At 42.4% G+C, this 16,152-nt stretch overlaps 1 protein-coding gene across 3 annotated transcripts in view; it reads right to left on the bottom strand.

Moving 5' to 3' along the window:
- PCDH17 (protocadherin 17) overlaps positions 1–15,239 on the bottom strand; it is a 94,642-nt gene extending 79,403 nt beyond the window's left edge. The window contains exons 1-2 of one of the 3 annotated variants that reach the window (XM_061380055.1): positions 14,632–15,239; positions 9,861–12,928 (exon numbers count right to left, since the gene is read on the bottom strand). In XM_061380055.1, the coding sequence (XP_061236039.1) occupies positions 9,861–12,485 (2,625 nt within the window). In that variant the 5' untranslated portion in view covers positions 12,486–12,928; positions 14,632–15,239. The remainder of the gene's footprint in view (positions 1–9,860; positions 12,929–14,631) is intronic. The other 2 variants (XM_061380054.1, XM_061380053.1) reach the window with 2 other exon arrangements.
- Between the last annotated feature and the right edge of the window lie 913 nt (positions 15,240–16,152).

Here is a 16,152-nt window from a genome sequence, read left to right as displayed (position 1 = left end):
CTGCATATGCTTACACTCATCAGCAACTCCACTCCTGTAAGTGATCCATTTAATTCAATGGTTCTATTGACCTAAATTAAAATATTCAGTGAATGAGTGTTTTAAGGATCATGCCTAAAAAGACATAACGCTAATGCAATGATGCATATATAAGTTTTGACATGTTTCAAAATTACTTACACATGGTTTAAGAGCATGACCCTGCTCTTTCTAGATTTGTGGAAAACCAGTCTTTTTCTCAATACCAGTAGGAACAAAGCCTAAGTGCTGCATCTGAGGTGCATTACCAAAACAATGCTTTTTTCTTTGTCACCTTTAAAATTTTACAGAATTCAAATATTTTCATTAAGACTTAATGAAAATTTGTTTAACCCAGCTCACTTTTTTTTAACTGAGTTGTAGCTAAACAATCTTAACCATAAGTGGTTGCTTAGCAATCAGCAAAGAATGAGACAGAAATGTAGTAAGTAAAGAAACTGACAGATATGCTCTCTGTTTGAATCATAGCATTCATTAAAAACATCAGAATAACACCAACAGAAGTTTAAAACAAAATTCTATTAATAAAATAATACATGTAACTGTCTTTAGGAACAAATTATGCATTTAAAAGCTACCAATTGTGATTCACATTGCTCTCCATAAAAAAATCCTTTAGCTATTATTAAAATTACATTAAAATCCTTCAAATTCTGATTAAGCCATTATTTACCTTTTGTTTCTAATGCAATTGTCAAGTGTGTTTCCAATTATTTTAAAAACAGTATATATCTACAAAGCAAGCAAGAGTTTATACCTTTGAAGACTGAAATTGATTTTTAATGCACCAGCTTTCAAACACTACAAAGGCTGCTCTCTGCTGATAAAGACAGTAAACAAGAAATTGCCCTTTAAATGTTCCCTTTAATGTTTTTCTTTAATTAAAAACCAATCAAAACACATTGCAACACTAAAAATTTAAAAATAAGACATTAAAAACGTTTAAGGTTTTTGACACTCAAAGCATTCAAACTAGAATGAAAACTTAAGATGTTACTTTTGTTTACTTGTATTAGTTTAGACTTTCTTTGCAGTGTAAACATTGTTAATCAAAAAAAATGAAAACAATTAAAAGTAGTTTACCACTGAACATAGCTATTTTTATTGAATAGAAATGTTTAAAATATGATGAAATGGAACTAGACATTATAGAAGTACTGAAGTAAAAAGCTTTTTAATATGTTTAGATTATTTTAATATATTCTTTTCCTCTAATCAGACCAAAGCCTATTTATGTAGATTAGTTACATCTACAGTCTCATTTGTCCAACCTGTATTTATCCTTTGATCACAAAGCTTGTTAACTTAAATGGTCTTTTATTGTTATGATTCGTTTTCCCATAATTATGCAGTTTAACTGCTTGATTTTTTTTTAATAAATATATGCAAACGCACCAATCATATTCAGCAGTGTTATGCTGGATGCTCAATGAACTGTAAGAGCCATTTCAATGCAATAAAACTTCCTGGAAGTGTTCCAGGGCAAGGACTGCAAATACTAGTAATCATAGTGTCACTAGAACTAGTGCAGGCAAATACAAGCATGTTGCATATATATCAACAGATGGTCTGAAACACTGCCTAAAACTAATTTCACATGCCTATCGCTGCAAGAATTTACAATGCATCGATCAGAGGTCCCACCCACACAGATTAAATTATGCATTTCTATCTTGTAACAAGGCTTTTCCTTTCCCCTTCACAGAGTCGTCCTTTGGCATGCCATGGAGACTGCAGCATGCAGCCATGCAGCAGGGAGCAGGATGCAATTAGAAACTTTTCTATTGCATGTAAATGTGTTTTATGAACTGACAGAACTCGTATCTAATACAAACATCGCAAAGTCAGTAGAAAGGTCCATGGCTAAAAGAAAATGCTGTTCATTTGAAGGATTTTACTTGTCTAGATCACTTATAGAGTATTAAATTAAAAATAGATCAGCATGAGACTGATTGTCTTGAGGGGTGAATAAAGGAAAAAAACCCTCATGGCACAAAAGTGAGAGGCAAATTGATCTTTGTGTTGTCCGTCTGTGCAAGTAACACTAACAATTGGCTGAAACCATGCAGTTATATCCTTACATACAGAGAGACTCCTCAATTTTGAGGACACATCAACAGATGAAAAAATGAGATATCTTCTCAACTAAAGCAACTGAATTACTCTTCTTGCTCTTCTGATACCCTTTCTGCATAGGTAACACCGCTAGCTAGTGGAAACAATTGAGTAGAAGAAAGAGATGGTTCTTGTGTGACCTTAATAAATAGAAATAGTATCAGCAGCTTTTGGGATTTAGCTAGAAAATATGTGACTGCTCAAAAAGGCTATTTAAAGCCCTACATAATACCCTAATTACAGGGACATTCACATGAATTTTCTTGTTCTTGAATGTAGTACTTCATATTGTGTATTTTATCTGAAATGCTTAATAATTTACCTTTTTTTTATTTCTCATAGGATTTACAGTAATTAATCCAGAATCTTCTTCTGTTAGAAAAACAAATAAACAAACAAATAAACAAACAAATAAAATGCCTACAGCAGTTTGAAAAGAGAGGCTGCACTAAAAAGACCATGACAAATACATTACTGGGGCTTAAAGTGAACCCTGGCTAAGATTTATGGCAGGCTGTACACTACTCCATTTCATGTCATCATATCAGTAAAAGCAGCAACTAGTTAATCTCCTTCTTGCCCCCTTAAAACCATAATAAATGAAACACTTAAACTCCAGGAACTTTTCCCCAGAATCATTTTGTCACTCTATTCCTAGTATCTTTTTTTTTTTTTTCTTTCCAGGCAAAAGCCTGCAGCCTCTTGAGAGTTCCCCTTGTTTCCTATATTTTGAGCCCTTTAGCATTAATTTCACCACTTCTTCTTTTACAGCTGAAATAGAAGTACAATTGAAAGTTTAAAGCTCTCAGGCTATCTGCTGCAAAAATATGTCCCAACTGCCCTACACTGACCTTTTGAAATCAAAGGATTGCTTCTATACTTACAAAGACAAAAACAGAGCTGTGTTTCTGCTCTGGTCAACAAATCATGGTTTAAGTTAATTTCACAGAAAATTCTTACCTGTTGGAATATATTAGCACTAGTGTCAAAATGTCTTTCCCTTATACGTGCAGGCACTTATCAGTCTTGAAGAAGAAAATAGTGAAAAAGAATAAAAAATGCCAAGGAAAAAATGAAAACAAAAACCCCCAAACTTTTGAAAACAAAATCCCCAACTGTTTCACAGCCAAACGCTGTGAGTTCAGAAGAAATATAATATTTAATGACATTTTTTGCCTCATTAGAGAAACCAGGTGGTATCTGTGCTTTCTTAACACCAAGTGATATTTGCTACAATTTTACACATACCTAGTTATAATTTTCCTTGTAACAATATTTGCTGAATTTTAGGAATGTTATGCACATTATCAGAAATGTAGGAAAATATGTGAAAATGTGTGTTCATCAATATGTTCAGTAGACTAATTTCTTTTAGCTGTACACCGATTATACTAGGTTAACAGTTGGTCTTGAAGATCTTAAAGGTCTTTTCCAACCTAGGATCCTATGATTCTACATTACAGTTCACATAATAGTTACAAAATCTTCTAAGTTCCGCTCTCTGTAATTGTTTATGAAGAATCTGTAAGAAAATATCACAAAAAGTTGAAATCTGAAAATAAAGGATGCAATCATACTATTCTTAGCTGCACTCTGCAAGGCTCTTAGTCACAAATTACTTTTGAAGCACTGAAAACATTGACGAAGTCAAAATTATGCTGTTGACCAAATATGAGTAAGAACAGGCCTTCATCAGTGTGGGTAAGGAACAGAAAGCTGGCCAAATTTATTGTTAAATATAATTCTTCAAAGAATCAATCATCAAAATTGCACTGGTAATCACAAATTTGTGCTGATTTTCCCATTTAAAATTAGATAGCAGCAGAGAACACCAAGGTGAGGAAAGCTCAGTCAACATTAAAAGCCATGGAGAGCTGTGATCCAGCAAATCCTGAATGACTTGCTTCACGTCTTTCATTGTAACTGCATTAAATTTCTTCCACTCTTACATTTTATAAACCAGCAAGTTTTATGAAGACATTATTATTCTTAATTTATTCGTTAATGAGAATTTCTGTTCTGACAATATAATTTTCTTCCTCATAATATCGATGTTCTACTTCAGACTCTTAAGTTGTCTTTATTATGTTTATTGTTCTATATTACAGAAATTTATCTTAGAAAGTTCTTTAGATCTCATTTGAACCTATATATCAGGAAGGACCATTTTGAAATAGTATTATTATGAAAAGTATTGGCAAGAAGCTGAAGATCAAGACCAGAGCAAACGTAACACAAACCAGGAGCCCAATTCTGCTTCTTCAGCCTTTATCAGCAGCCAGTGTGTATGCCATAGAGAACAGTATGTTGCCAGATCTGGACCTAAAATGTATGTACTTTATGCCACTGTACTATGCAGCATATCTTCATGAAAATATAGAAAAGAGCCTGTTCTGAAATTCTTAGTCAGCTGCCCTTGGTATTGGCTGCACTGATGAAGCAAAACTAAAGCTACAGAACAATGTAAAGCAAAATCAGACTAGCTGCAGACTGTGTTTTCACAATGCGAACATTCACAGGAGTTATTTTGCAAGACATCTAACCTTGTGAAACACTGTAAAAACTATTTTAATGCACCTTAGTCGGGTAGTCCTAAAGTTCCATCTGATGACAACTTAGTGTCCTTAAATAAGCCATTGTGAAATTTGGGGAATTAGAAAGTACAAACCTGTAAACTTGCAAATGTGTAGAACTGCCCCAGTACTGTTTTGGTGTAAAATGTTAACTTCTACTATCTCTAGTGAGGAAGAATAATATTCCTTATTTGCAGTAGAAGATATAAAACAAAATAATGAATACCTCTTTTTTTCAGATAGGAATTTACATCACTGAGAATGAATGCATATTCTGTGAGGAAAGCTGCTACTCCTTATACTACAGCAGCTGCAGACTTCTTTTTGCAGTCTTGAAATTTCTTAGCTGAAGTTTCTCCAAGTAAAGCTTTGAGAAAAATAGTGTATCTAAAGACAGAACAGTGCTAATATAGCTTATGTTTTTTATTTCCTCTGAAGACTATCTTCTTAGGTACTACTAGACACCTAGCAATGAAGCTGGATTAGATCTTGACAATAATCTGTTCACATATCATAAACATCAGGTGCCTGAAGTATTAAGATTAACACGTACTTTATCTTAAAATGCTGCAGGACTGTGTAGTACAGCAGCTACAGCGGTTCCCAGCTTGAGAGAGTCTTGCAACTCTTTTTTTTTTCAGCTGTGGTTTAGCAAAATCTGTTACCTCCATTTTCTTTATTCATGCCTCTTTCATTCCTGATATCTTTGCAAACTTTTCCAAGTCGCACCACAAGTATAATAATAAATAATCTGTAGGATGACCAACACTACTTGCATATGTAGTTTTCTACATTGCAGTTATTTCACTTTGAGGAACCTGTTTCCAGACCCTATCTGTTTAAAGAAACTGTTTCCCTTTGCCCATCCCTTCTTTTATCTACTGGAAACCTGAAAGAAGAAATTTCAACTTGTTCACAGAGGTAAATGTGAACTTTTTGGTAGGAGAGATATGAACATATATGTGTATTTTAGTACATGATATTTCTTTTTCTAAGTTCTGCTCCTCAAAATAAAGCAAAATTCTGTTTCTATTAGTCAGGTGAGAAGGTCAGCTTGATTTTCTCACCAGAATGAGATGAACAGAGTTTACCAGTAGTCTTTATGTTCTAGAGTAAACAGAAATCTTCTTTCAGCCGTATAGACATGCCATCTACTCACACTTTCCTCTTTTTCCACCCCAATAAAAATTAATAGTTTGGACCATAAGTGATTTAAAGGTCACATAGACTTTTGAATCTGGCAAAGACAATTGTATAGCACTGGCCTATATTTAAATATTTTTAACAAACTTGTGTTTGAAAGCACTGTTTCTAAAGTATGCTTAGAATATGACTGCTGACGTTAAAAGCAATGAAACATGCCAAAAGTGTAGCTGTTCTAACTTCCCAGTATGTTACTAAACACTGTTCTTCATAGACATCCACCTCATGTGTGCATCAAATCACAAATGGTCTCTTTTCGGAGACCTTAAGCACTTGCAAGTCTCTTATGCCAGTAAAAGCTGAAAGTACACAGCAACCTTGGCTGTCCATTCAAAATTTTAAACATATATGTATGCATGCATGTATAAATTACTTCAATTTTGTGGTACTTCAATTTTGTGAAGAAGTTCATTGATTCATATAGTGACACGTAACCATGGCATATAGCTGGATGCTACAAAGTAGTGAGTAAATACACAAGCTGTTAAACTGTGTGACTAATGTGTAACATAAGTCACTTAAAGAGAGGCAGGATTACACCCCTCTCACACATACCTGGCAGTATTTTATTCAGCTGCTGGTCATTCTGGGACAGTCTGAAACCCGTAGTCACTAAATAACACTTTACTCCGCAGGTATTGATTGATACAAATTGGGCTATCTGTAGAATAAAATACTATTCATGAGAAATAAGGGAATCATATAACCTATCGACTTTACCAGCTCTTAATAGTAAGCGAAGCAAAAAAAAAAATGTTTATGCACTCCTAATAGGAGTGAGAAAATTTAGATCTTACTGAGAAATTATTTATTTGGTTTTAAATATTTATAGACTTAATGGGATATACTAAGTAATAATAATATAATATTTAGCATGCATATATATATACACACACCCAAGTAGATATATATGTACATATATATATAAACATAAAGTCTTAATAATAGGTTCCTGCTAGAAAATTCTGCCATTAAAGACTTGCTGAGAAAATGAGAGCAAAGGAAAGCAGTTCCATCGTATGAATTATACAGTGTGAGATTATCGTGGCTCAGTAATATATCTGGAAACACTAAAGGGCTCTCACTAGAAAACCCTTACACAGTCGCTTACTTATCCTTTACTGAAGTAAGGAAGAAAACTGCTTTTCTGAACTGACTAAAGAAAGGAGATGATAAAGCAGCTGTTTGGATTCTGTATCTTTTTTCCACTAGCTATACTTTGATTCCTAATTGTGCAATTTACTTTTCCAGACACAGGTTTCCTGGAGTGATTAAGGATATAGTAGATCCAGAGAGAGGATTGATCCTTTACTATTTCTCCCTAAGTCTGCAGTTTGAATTTTACATGAGGCAGAAGTAGAGGACCAGACACAAAGCAATGTCTACATTCTAAATGCAAACTGTATATGAAATTTACTCTAGGGATGTGAAGATGGAGCATACATAAGGTATTTCTGTAATGAAAAATTATAGTGAAGAGGATCAGATTTTCCCATTGAACCGCTTTAAGTCTGGGCCTTTCCTAAACAGAAAGCAACTACTCTGTTTCATACTGTGTATTTGTTTTGTCAATACAACTACAAAATATAGTATCAATAACTACGCTTGAATAGGTTGTTGACTAGAGAAAAATGACTCCTAATCTACTGGCTGGACCACCTGAACATCCAATATTCTGTAGATATTCAGGGAAAGCAAAAATAGTATTAGATATACCAGTGTGTCATCTGAGGAGCTACTGTTAACATTTTCACAGTTGTCAAAATGAAAACTCTTATAGAAACCACAACACACCTTTTTAATGGAGGAAATTCCTCTTTTAGCTTTATATAGATCTCAGGAAAAAAAAATCATGATTGATATTATACAGTGAGAACTGTAAAATAAGGAATCATATTTTCCATAGGGATTTTACACTACAGTTGAATCTTTACTACTCAGTAGCATCAATACATGAATTAAATGTTTTATATAGACGTTACATGGTTGTAAGAAAGCATAGTTTTCTGGATTTTAGTAACTATTACACTTGTCAGTAGGAAAAAAATATGTGTATTTGTTTGGGGTATTTTTAGCATTCTGACAACTCTATTTTACAGCAAAATGTTGACATTACTTTAACAAGTGTCATTGAAAGTTATTTGTTTTTTAAAGGATGAATTATAAATCAAATTATCTCCGGTTGTGCCCTAACTTAAACTCTTTCCTGAAGTGTCACTTTTTATTAAAATCAATTTCAGATTCTAAGTATTGCTCCACTCACCTAATTGATAGCAACACAAATTCATGATAGGCATAAAACGAAATTGTTTCTGTGACACAACTCATAGTAGATTGAAGATTAGTTCACAGTGACCTTGTGCAGACAGCCTTTTTTTCTGGGTTGTTGTGGTTTGTTTTTTCTTTTTTTCACAGTTAGAAATATTCAATTTACAGGCCATTAGTTACTGGAATTTTGGTTATTTAACCTGCCAATTACCAGTGGCCACTTCTCTTTAGTTTAAAACAGTAGGAGCAGCACCTGGCAGCTAGAACATTCAGTGCTCACAGACCACAGGGTATGATAACTCTAAGGAACTATGAATTTTCGTTTGGTACATCAAGGGTCTACAGTGCAACTTCTTTCCCACTAGCTGCGTGTACCAAATGAGTCTGTGTCACTTCTGATACACTCAGCTCAGTCCCTTATGACTCAGAACAGCATATTAGGAGAACCACAGGATAAAACAGATCTGACATTTCAAATATATTTAATAGTCATTATCCAGAGCCTGCTTTCAATCCAAATGTTAAAAATCACTCTGGAACATATCTGTAGTATTTGAACATTAAGCTGCATTAATCATGAAGCAATACTTTAAATTTAATCAACTGAAGCCAAATTCTGCCCTCACCTTCATTCTGCGTGTTCACTGCTCTGGAATACATCTTCTGAGTTTGAACTTTAATAAACTACCTACTAAAAATTAAGTCATTCTTTGATTAGCATCCTGTATCAAATGGTCCAAATTCTGCCATTTCGCACATTCACAGAACTCAGTAGAGGACAGTGTGGATATAACTGGCAGCAGAATGCAGCCCAGTTGCAATTTCTAAATGAGCTTTGGTAGGAGACAGAGCATGTAAGTCTTTCACTATAAAGCAATCTTCAATATTGACTCAGGCTACTGGAAATCTGACTAGTTGTTTTGCTGGCTTATGACAAGATGTGAGTTCTGCTAACTTTTAGAGGTAGGAGGGAATCACCATATAAATTTTATTTCTACTTGTCTAAGCAGAATTTTCAGTGCTTAATGTTTGGTTGTTTATGGGGAGAGGAGGAGGCAATGGAGCCCAAACAATACTGTTCTGTGTCAAATAAAATATATTTATGGATCTATATTATAAAGAAAGATTTTTTTTTAAATTAAAAACATACATCATGGAAAGATAGCTCATATTTACATAGAGGATTACAGGGCTATAATACATTGTTGCAATAGATGTCCTCAGTGTGTAGAGTTTCTCTCACGTCCTGTTAGTTACTGCAGATAATATGACTGCTTCAGAAACACTGTCCCCCTTCTCCACCCCAAACCAAAGTGAAGTGAAACCTGTGAAAGCACCCACCTCTGACAGACAGTCTTCTGGGAAAACACCCCAGCATGCCCCAAGTGTACTAAACACCTGCCTACACTTTCACTTGCCCCTCTTTTACACTGTGTGACTGGTTCAGCGGGCATTTACTTGCGAATCCCATGGGAAAGAACAGTGTGACAACAGAACCAGACCCGCCAGACGTGGTCTGTTTCCACTTTCATTAAGTCCACCTCTCTTTAGTGACTTGTGTTGGTCCATTCAGTGGTGTCTTAAAGCAGATTTCACTGCAGACAAAAGGCAAAGTTAAACCAGTGTCTAAAGTGAGGTCCAGGGATTCTAAAAGTCTCCTACCTGAATTATGGACATCCGGCTCGGGGGAGCCTCGCTGGCGTTAGTCCCTTGCCCTGTGAAGCTGGTGTGGCAGCCCACATGTCCCTGGGGTACAGTCAGGTTGTTGGAAGCGGGCTTCAGGTACATCACCTCAGACCTGGGAGAGCTGAGGGGCAGGCGGGTCTGGTAGTCAAAGTACATGGGTGAGGTGGCCAGAGATGGGCTGCTCACCACATTCATGACATTGAGGGGGCCCCGGCTGTCCTCGCCCTCACTGGGCACCAGCATAATGTCATTCTTGCTGATCTTCTTCTTCTTGCCCTTGCCCCCTCCACTGCCACTGCCTCCTCCTCCCCCACTACTGCTTCCCCCTCCTCCCAGCTGAGGGTGGCTATACTCAGCAATGCGACAATTATAGGTGCGGATCTCCTTGTTCTCTCGCTTGCACTTCACAGCAATAGTGATCATGGCAGCCAGCAAGATGATGGACACAGTGCTCAGCGTCACGATCAGGGGCAGCGACAAGTCCCAGTGTGGTCGCCGATGCTGCTCACCATTCACCTGTGGCTCACCAGCCTCTGGCAGGGGCCCTGCCAAGGCCCTGACAATGAGCTTAGCCACTGCAGAGAGGCTGGGCTTGCCATGGTCACTGACTTTTACCACCAGTTCAGCAACAGGGCTGAGCTCTTCCCAGTAGGGGTGCAAGGTGCGTATCTCACCGCTAGTGGGGTCCATCTCAAAAAGGTGTTCCTCATTGCCTTCCACAATCTCGTATGTGAGGCGTCCACTCTCCCCAAAGTCACTGTCCAGGGCACGAACGGTGCCCACGGGGTAGCCCACCCCAGCATTGCGAGGCACCTGCAGTTCAGCGGTGTCATTGATGAGGGCGGGCAAGACGATGAGGGGAGCATTGTCATTGACATCAAGCACAGTCACGCGCACTGTGGCATTGCTTTCGCGGTGGGGTGAACCCGAGTCTTTGGCCAGCACACGAAACTCAAAGTGCTTTGTCTGCTCATAGTTGAAGCTTCTCAGGGCATAGATAGCACCATTGGTGGGGTTGACGGAGACATAGGTGTAGATAGAAACATCTCCCACATGCCCAGGCAGAATGGAGTAAGAAACTGTCCCATTTTGGCCCAGGTCAGGGTCCTGAGCCAAGACAGAGCCCAGGTACTCTCCAGGAATGTTGTTCTCAGGGACCTGTAACACATAGAGGTTCTTACTGAAGCGGGGTGGGTTGTCGTTCTCATCAAGGATCCGGACGGAAAACGACTTGGTGGAGTTGAGAGGGGGGTTGCCCCCATCACGTGCCACAATGGTCACGTTGTACTCATCCTGTGCCTCACGGTCCAGGGGCCGGTCAGTGACAACAGTGTAGAAGTTGTCATAGTTCTCCTCCAGGGTAAAAGGAACAGCTCCTGGCCCACCGCCACCACCCAGTACTCGGCACTGGAGCTGTCCATTCTTGCCCGAGTCTCGGTCAGTGACCCGCACCAGGGCAATGACAGTACCTGGTGGGGCAGCCTCACTCAATGCTCCCTGGCGAACAGAGACAAAACCAATGGTGGGTGCATTGTCATTGCGGTCAATGAGGCGGACGGTGACTTTGCAGTGAGCAGGGATGGGATTGGGCCCCAGGTCCCGAGCCTGGACGTCAATCTCAATGAGGCCACTCTCCTCATAGTCCAGGTTACCCTTGACGCGGATGAGGCCACTCTGTGGGTCGATGCTAAACAGGTCGCGGACACGCTCAGGTGCATAGCCACTGAAAGAGTAGAGCACCTCTCCATTGGTACCCTCATCGGCATCAGTGGCATTAAGGTCAATGACAGCAGTGCCCAGTGGTGCATTCTCAGGCAGCTCTACCACATAGGAAGCTGCCTCAAAGATGGGGCTATTGTCATTGGAGTCAATGAGGCGCACGTTGATCTGCACTGTGCCCGAGCGTGGTGGGTCACCGCCATCCAATGCCGTCAGCACCAGGGTGTGGTGGCTCTGCTCCTCACGGTCTAATGGCTTCTGGATGACCAGCTCTGGAAACTTTGTGCCATCACCTCGGGACTTCACATCAAGGGAGAAGAGACCATAGTCATCACGGGTGAGCAGGTAGGTGCGCAGCCCATTGTCTCCAGCGTCCGGGTCGTGGGCACTGGTGAGGGGGAAGCGGGTGCCTGGCGCAGCATTTTCTGAGATGTCCATATCCACTTGGTCAGAGGGGAACGCTGGTGCGTTGTCGTTTAGGTCCTGGATCTCCACCTTGATCATGCAGATCTCCTGGTCGTTGGCAAACACCTCGAGGGAGAGCTGACACTTGGTGCTGCGCCTGCACAGCGCCTCGCGGTCGATGCGCTGCTTAGTGTAGAGCAGCCCGCTCTCCCCGTCCACGTCCAGGAGATGCGGGGCTGAGTTTTCCAACACCCGGAAGGTGGATTTGGGGCCGCGGCCTCCGGGGCCGCCGCCGGGAGCGCCGCGCTCCGCGGGCAGCATCCCGACCCCCGCCGCTCCCGCCGCCAGTCGCGCATCGCGGCCGATGTTCCCGATGACCGTGCCTGCTCCCTGCTCCTCCGGCACCGAGTAGTTCAGGTTCTTCAGCGACAGGGCGGGAGCCCAACAGAGGAAGAAGCAACAAATGGAAAGGTACATCCCCGAGAAGGGGTGGGGGTGGCAGCAGCTGCAGCGGCGACCAGGGTTGTCCCCGTCTTCTCTGCCTCCTGCTTTGGGTTTGTTCTTCCTCCTCTTCCTCCGTCGTCTCCTTTTTTTTTTTTTTTTTTTCCCCTTCTCTCTCTCCACCCCTATATTTTAAGTTCCTGAACCTGTTGCTCTAAAGCATCTGCAGAGACACAGGATGAGAGGCAGCAAATAGACCATGTAGCTCAGAGGGAGGGAGCAATCGGGAGGGGAGGAAGGCGGGAGGGGAGGGGGTGCGGGGGGCAGCAGCTTCGGCAGCGTTTCAGATAGCGCTTGCCGTATTCTGGAGTCCCCTTGCAGTCACTTCGGCTGTCCGACTTCGGCAGTGGGAGAATTGCAAAAAATCAGAAAATTTGCAAAAGATCTTCTCCTCCTGGCAGGTGAAGCGTTTCCCGATCCTTGAATCCCCGCAGATGTGCAAAGGGTAATAAAAATAATAACAATAATAAAAAATCGGCGGCAGTGGCTGTTTTTTCTAAAAAACACCAAAAAGATTGTTGCTTTTTTTTTAAATATGTGTATTTATATATACATAAGAAAGGGTGGGGGCACAGGTCTGTGAGCAGGAGTAGAAAAGCTTATTTGCTACTCATCGCCTGTGATGCTGTTGGTGGAGTGAAGGGGTGGGAGAGAGACGGGGGGGGGGGGGAAAGTCTCAGCTTGTTGTTGAAGCCCTCTTCGTGTGCAGTGAGAGGCGGTGAAATGTCTGATTGCACCGCGGGGTTGTTGGTTTTCAGGGAGTGTTTTGCTGCATTTAGAGATTTAATCTTGCATTGCTTGCGGCGGAGAGCTGCATCTCGCTGCCACCGGTATTTCCCCCTCCCTCTATGTCTCGTACACCCTCACTGTTTCCCTCCCGAATCAGAAGGCGAGGGAAGGAGGATTGCAGGGCAAGAGGGGAAAACAAAACAGGGAAGGAAAAAAAAAAAAAAGGCAGAAACTGGTGTCCTGATTTGTAGCTTCCTTTCTCACCCTCTACTATCAGCCTCCCACTCGTCCTTTTGCGGGAAAAAAAAAAAAAAAAATAAACTCATCATCTGACCGTCATCAGTAGCAGGATAAATAGATGTTTTGATATAAATCAGAGGCCGTGCTCAATCAGAAGCACACTTAGGTTTCTTTAAGACAGGCCAGTAGCCGCCGCCACCGCCACATCCTTTCTCTCCGGGAGTCTATGCGTGTGTGCGGATGCGTGACTGAGGAGCTGCACTTTTCTCGATGCAGTTTAATTCCAGCTTGCTTTTCTCTCCAGCCGGGAGGAAAGCAACAGGCAACCCATGGCTGGACGTATAGATTTTACAAAAAAAAAAAAAAAAAAAACGGAGAGAAAGGAAGGGGGGAGGGGGAGAGAGAAGCCAACACACACACACACACACACACTCTCCTAGTCTCTCGCTAAAAGGGAAACAGTCTCTGTATTCACAGGGCTGCGCTATCAAGTGCCTCCTTTCTATTCAGTATCTCCTTCCAATGACACTGCCGCCTATTCCTCTTTATTTAGGGGAGGGGAGAAGAGGGGGGAAAACAATCCTGGCGCTGAATAAAGTGGGAGACCTTTTAATCAACTAATTCGCTTATATTAAAAGCTATGCAGTTCCGCAATTGGTGTGAAGCATATTTTGCAGTCTTTTCAAGCTTTTATAGTCTCCCTGAGCATCTTGATAGAAGTGGGAAAGAGCGGCGGCAGCGCCAGATGCATCCCCCTCTCCCCTCGATACGACGTACGGGCAAATACTGGGCAAGGGCAACTGAATTATATCTCAGGTTCTTTTAACAACCAGAAATAATTTAATGGCATAGCCAGAAATGCAGGTGTTTGTATCTGCTGCATGAGTCAGATCCAGCGAAACAAATCATATTCACTATCGCCTCATGTTCCTCCCTTCACAGATATTAGTTGCAGCTTCTTCCTAATGCTTCTCTGACTCACTCTACAGACAGGAGGAAAAAAAAAAAAAAAAAAAAAAAAGAAAAAATCAAAACAAAAAAACCCCCAAACAAACAGATTTATCTTTTTTTTTTTTTTGGGGGGGGGGGGGGGGGAGGAAAAGAAAAATAGAGGGTGAAGGGGGTGTCGGATCCAGCTACACTTTTACTATACCTCTTTCTCCAGGAGACTGAGGATCAGGAAAACAAGGCTGTTATCCACTCACTGGCACAGAGGCGCGTCTGTCTCCTGCTTTGCTGAGTGTTTTTAACCACCTTTCCTCAGTGTTATGTGTGAAATAAATCAGAAATCTTTCATATTAAAAGAAAAAAAAAGGAAAAACAACAAAAAAACCCACATAGGTTCCCAGTACATAGCTCATAGATCTAGTTCCGAGCCTCAGTTCTGCACTGTTTGGGTTTTTTTTTCTCCTTTATTTGAGTCCGGACCCAAAGTATACAGTTAATTCTGCAACCTGTGGTAGAGAGGATTTCAAAAGAAAAAGAAGGAAAAGGAGATACTCTTCTTTGCCTCATTGGTGGGTGGCTCCTTCCGAACAGCCGGTCGCCAGTCTTAGCCAGGCAGCACACAGAGCCAACGCCGATCCCCGGCAAACCAGATCCATTGCACTAGCCGCCCGCAGGGAAGCGGAGGATTCGGCGAAAATTCAACAGTTGGAGCCGCTCTCCCCCCTCCTCGCCTCTCTCACTGCAGCACCGCCGGGCTCTCCCCGCCGCGCTCGCCCAGCGCCGCTCGCCGACTGCCTCTATTCACCTCACGCCGCGGCTTAAACATTGATACGGATTCCCCGCCAACCAATAGGCGGCGGCGGCGGCGACCGGCCCGCCAATGGCAGGAGGCGGGAGGGCAGCGGGGCGGGGCCTCGGCGGGCGCTGGGTGCCATTGATTAGCTCGGTTCGGTGGAGAGGCGCAGTGTGCGCAGGGCTCGGGCAGGCGGGTTGCGGTAGTGTCTGGTAGCCGCTCACCGCACCGCAGCGCCGCGCCCCCGGCACCCTCCACCCCACGTTGTTTGTTTGTTTGTTTGTTTTTATATATATATTCCCACACCGTTTATTTATTTTTAAGACGTATCAATAAGTCGTCCGCGGTGGCGGGTGGGAAAGGAGGGGGAACGCGGCACCTCCGCACTGCTCCAAAGCACTGCGCTGCGCCGACCCAGCGCACCTCCTCGCCGCCCCAGAGATGCCTAGGTGAAGAGAGCAGAGGGGGACGGGGGAGTTGTGGATGGGGATCCCCCCCGCCGGCGCCGAGCCGACGCACCCGCTCACCTCCCTAGAGATGTATAGGAGAAGGGAGTAGAGGGGGACGGGGGACTTGTGGATGGGGAAACCCCCACCATCCCCGCCCCAGCCCTGCGGGAGCCGCCCCAAGCGGGTATCGCCCTCCCCGAGGGCCAGGTCCTGGCACGGAAGTATCCCCGCGGCCGCTGTGCAGGGGCGCAGGCAGCTGGCAGGGCTGCAGCCCCGGGGTGTTGGGCTCGGGGCCGCAGCGGTGCCCACTTTCCTTCCCTTACTCTTCTCCCTTTCCCGCCCGCCCCCGCCGCGGCGGGTGTCTCTCGGTCAGTAGCGGCTGATAGAGGGGGAGTTGGAAGGGAACGACTGAAGCGGGCAAGGTGGGTGCTCGGATTGCCGAGGCGCCGGTCTCGACCCGTGCGTACAGAAAAGAAGCTGCCGT

This window comes from Neopsephotus bourkii, unplaced genomic scaffold (assembly GCF_033783945.1).
Source record: "Neopsephotus bourkii isolate Nb327-2 ecotype Australia unplaced genomic scaffold, CSIRO-AGI_Nbou_v1 NB_1785, whole genome shotgun sequence".
NCBI lineage: Eukaryota > Metazoa > Chordata > Aves > Psittaciformes > Psittacidae > Neopsephotus > Neopsephotus bourkii.
Note: the sequence above shows the minus strand (reverse complement) of the source record. Positions and strands in the feature narration are given on the sequence as shown.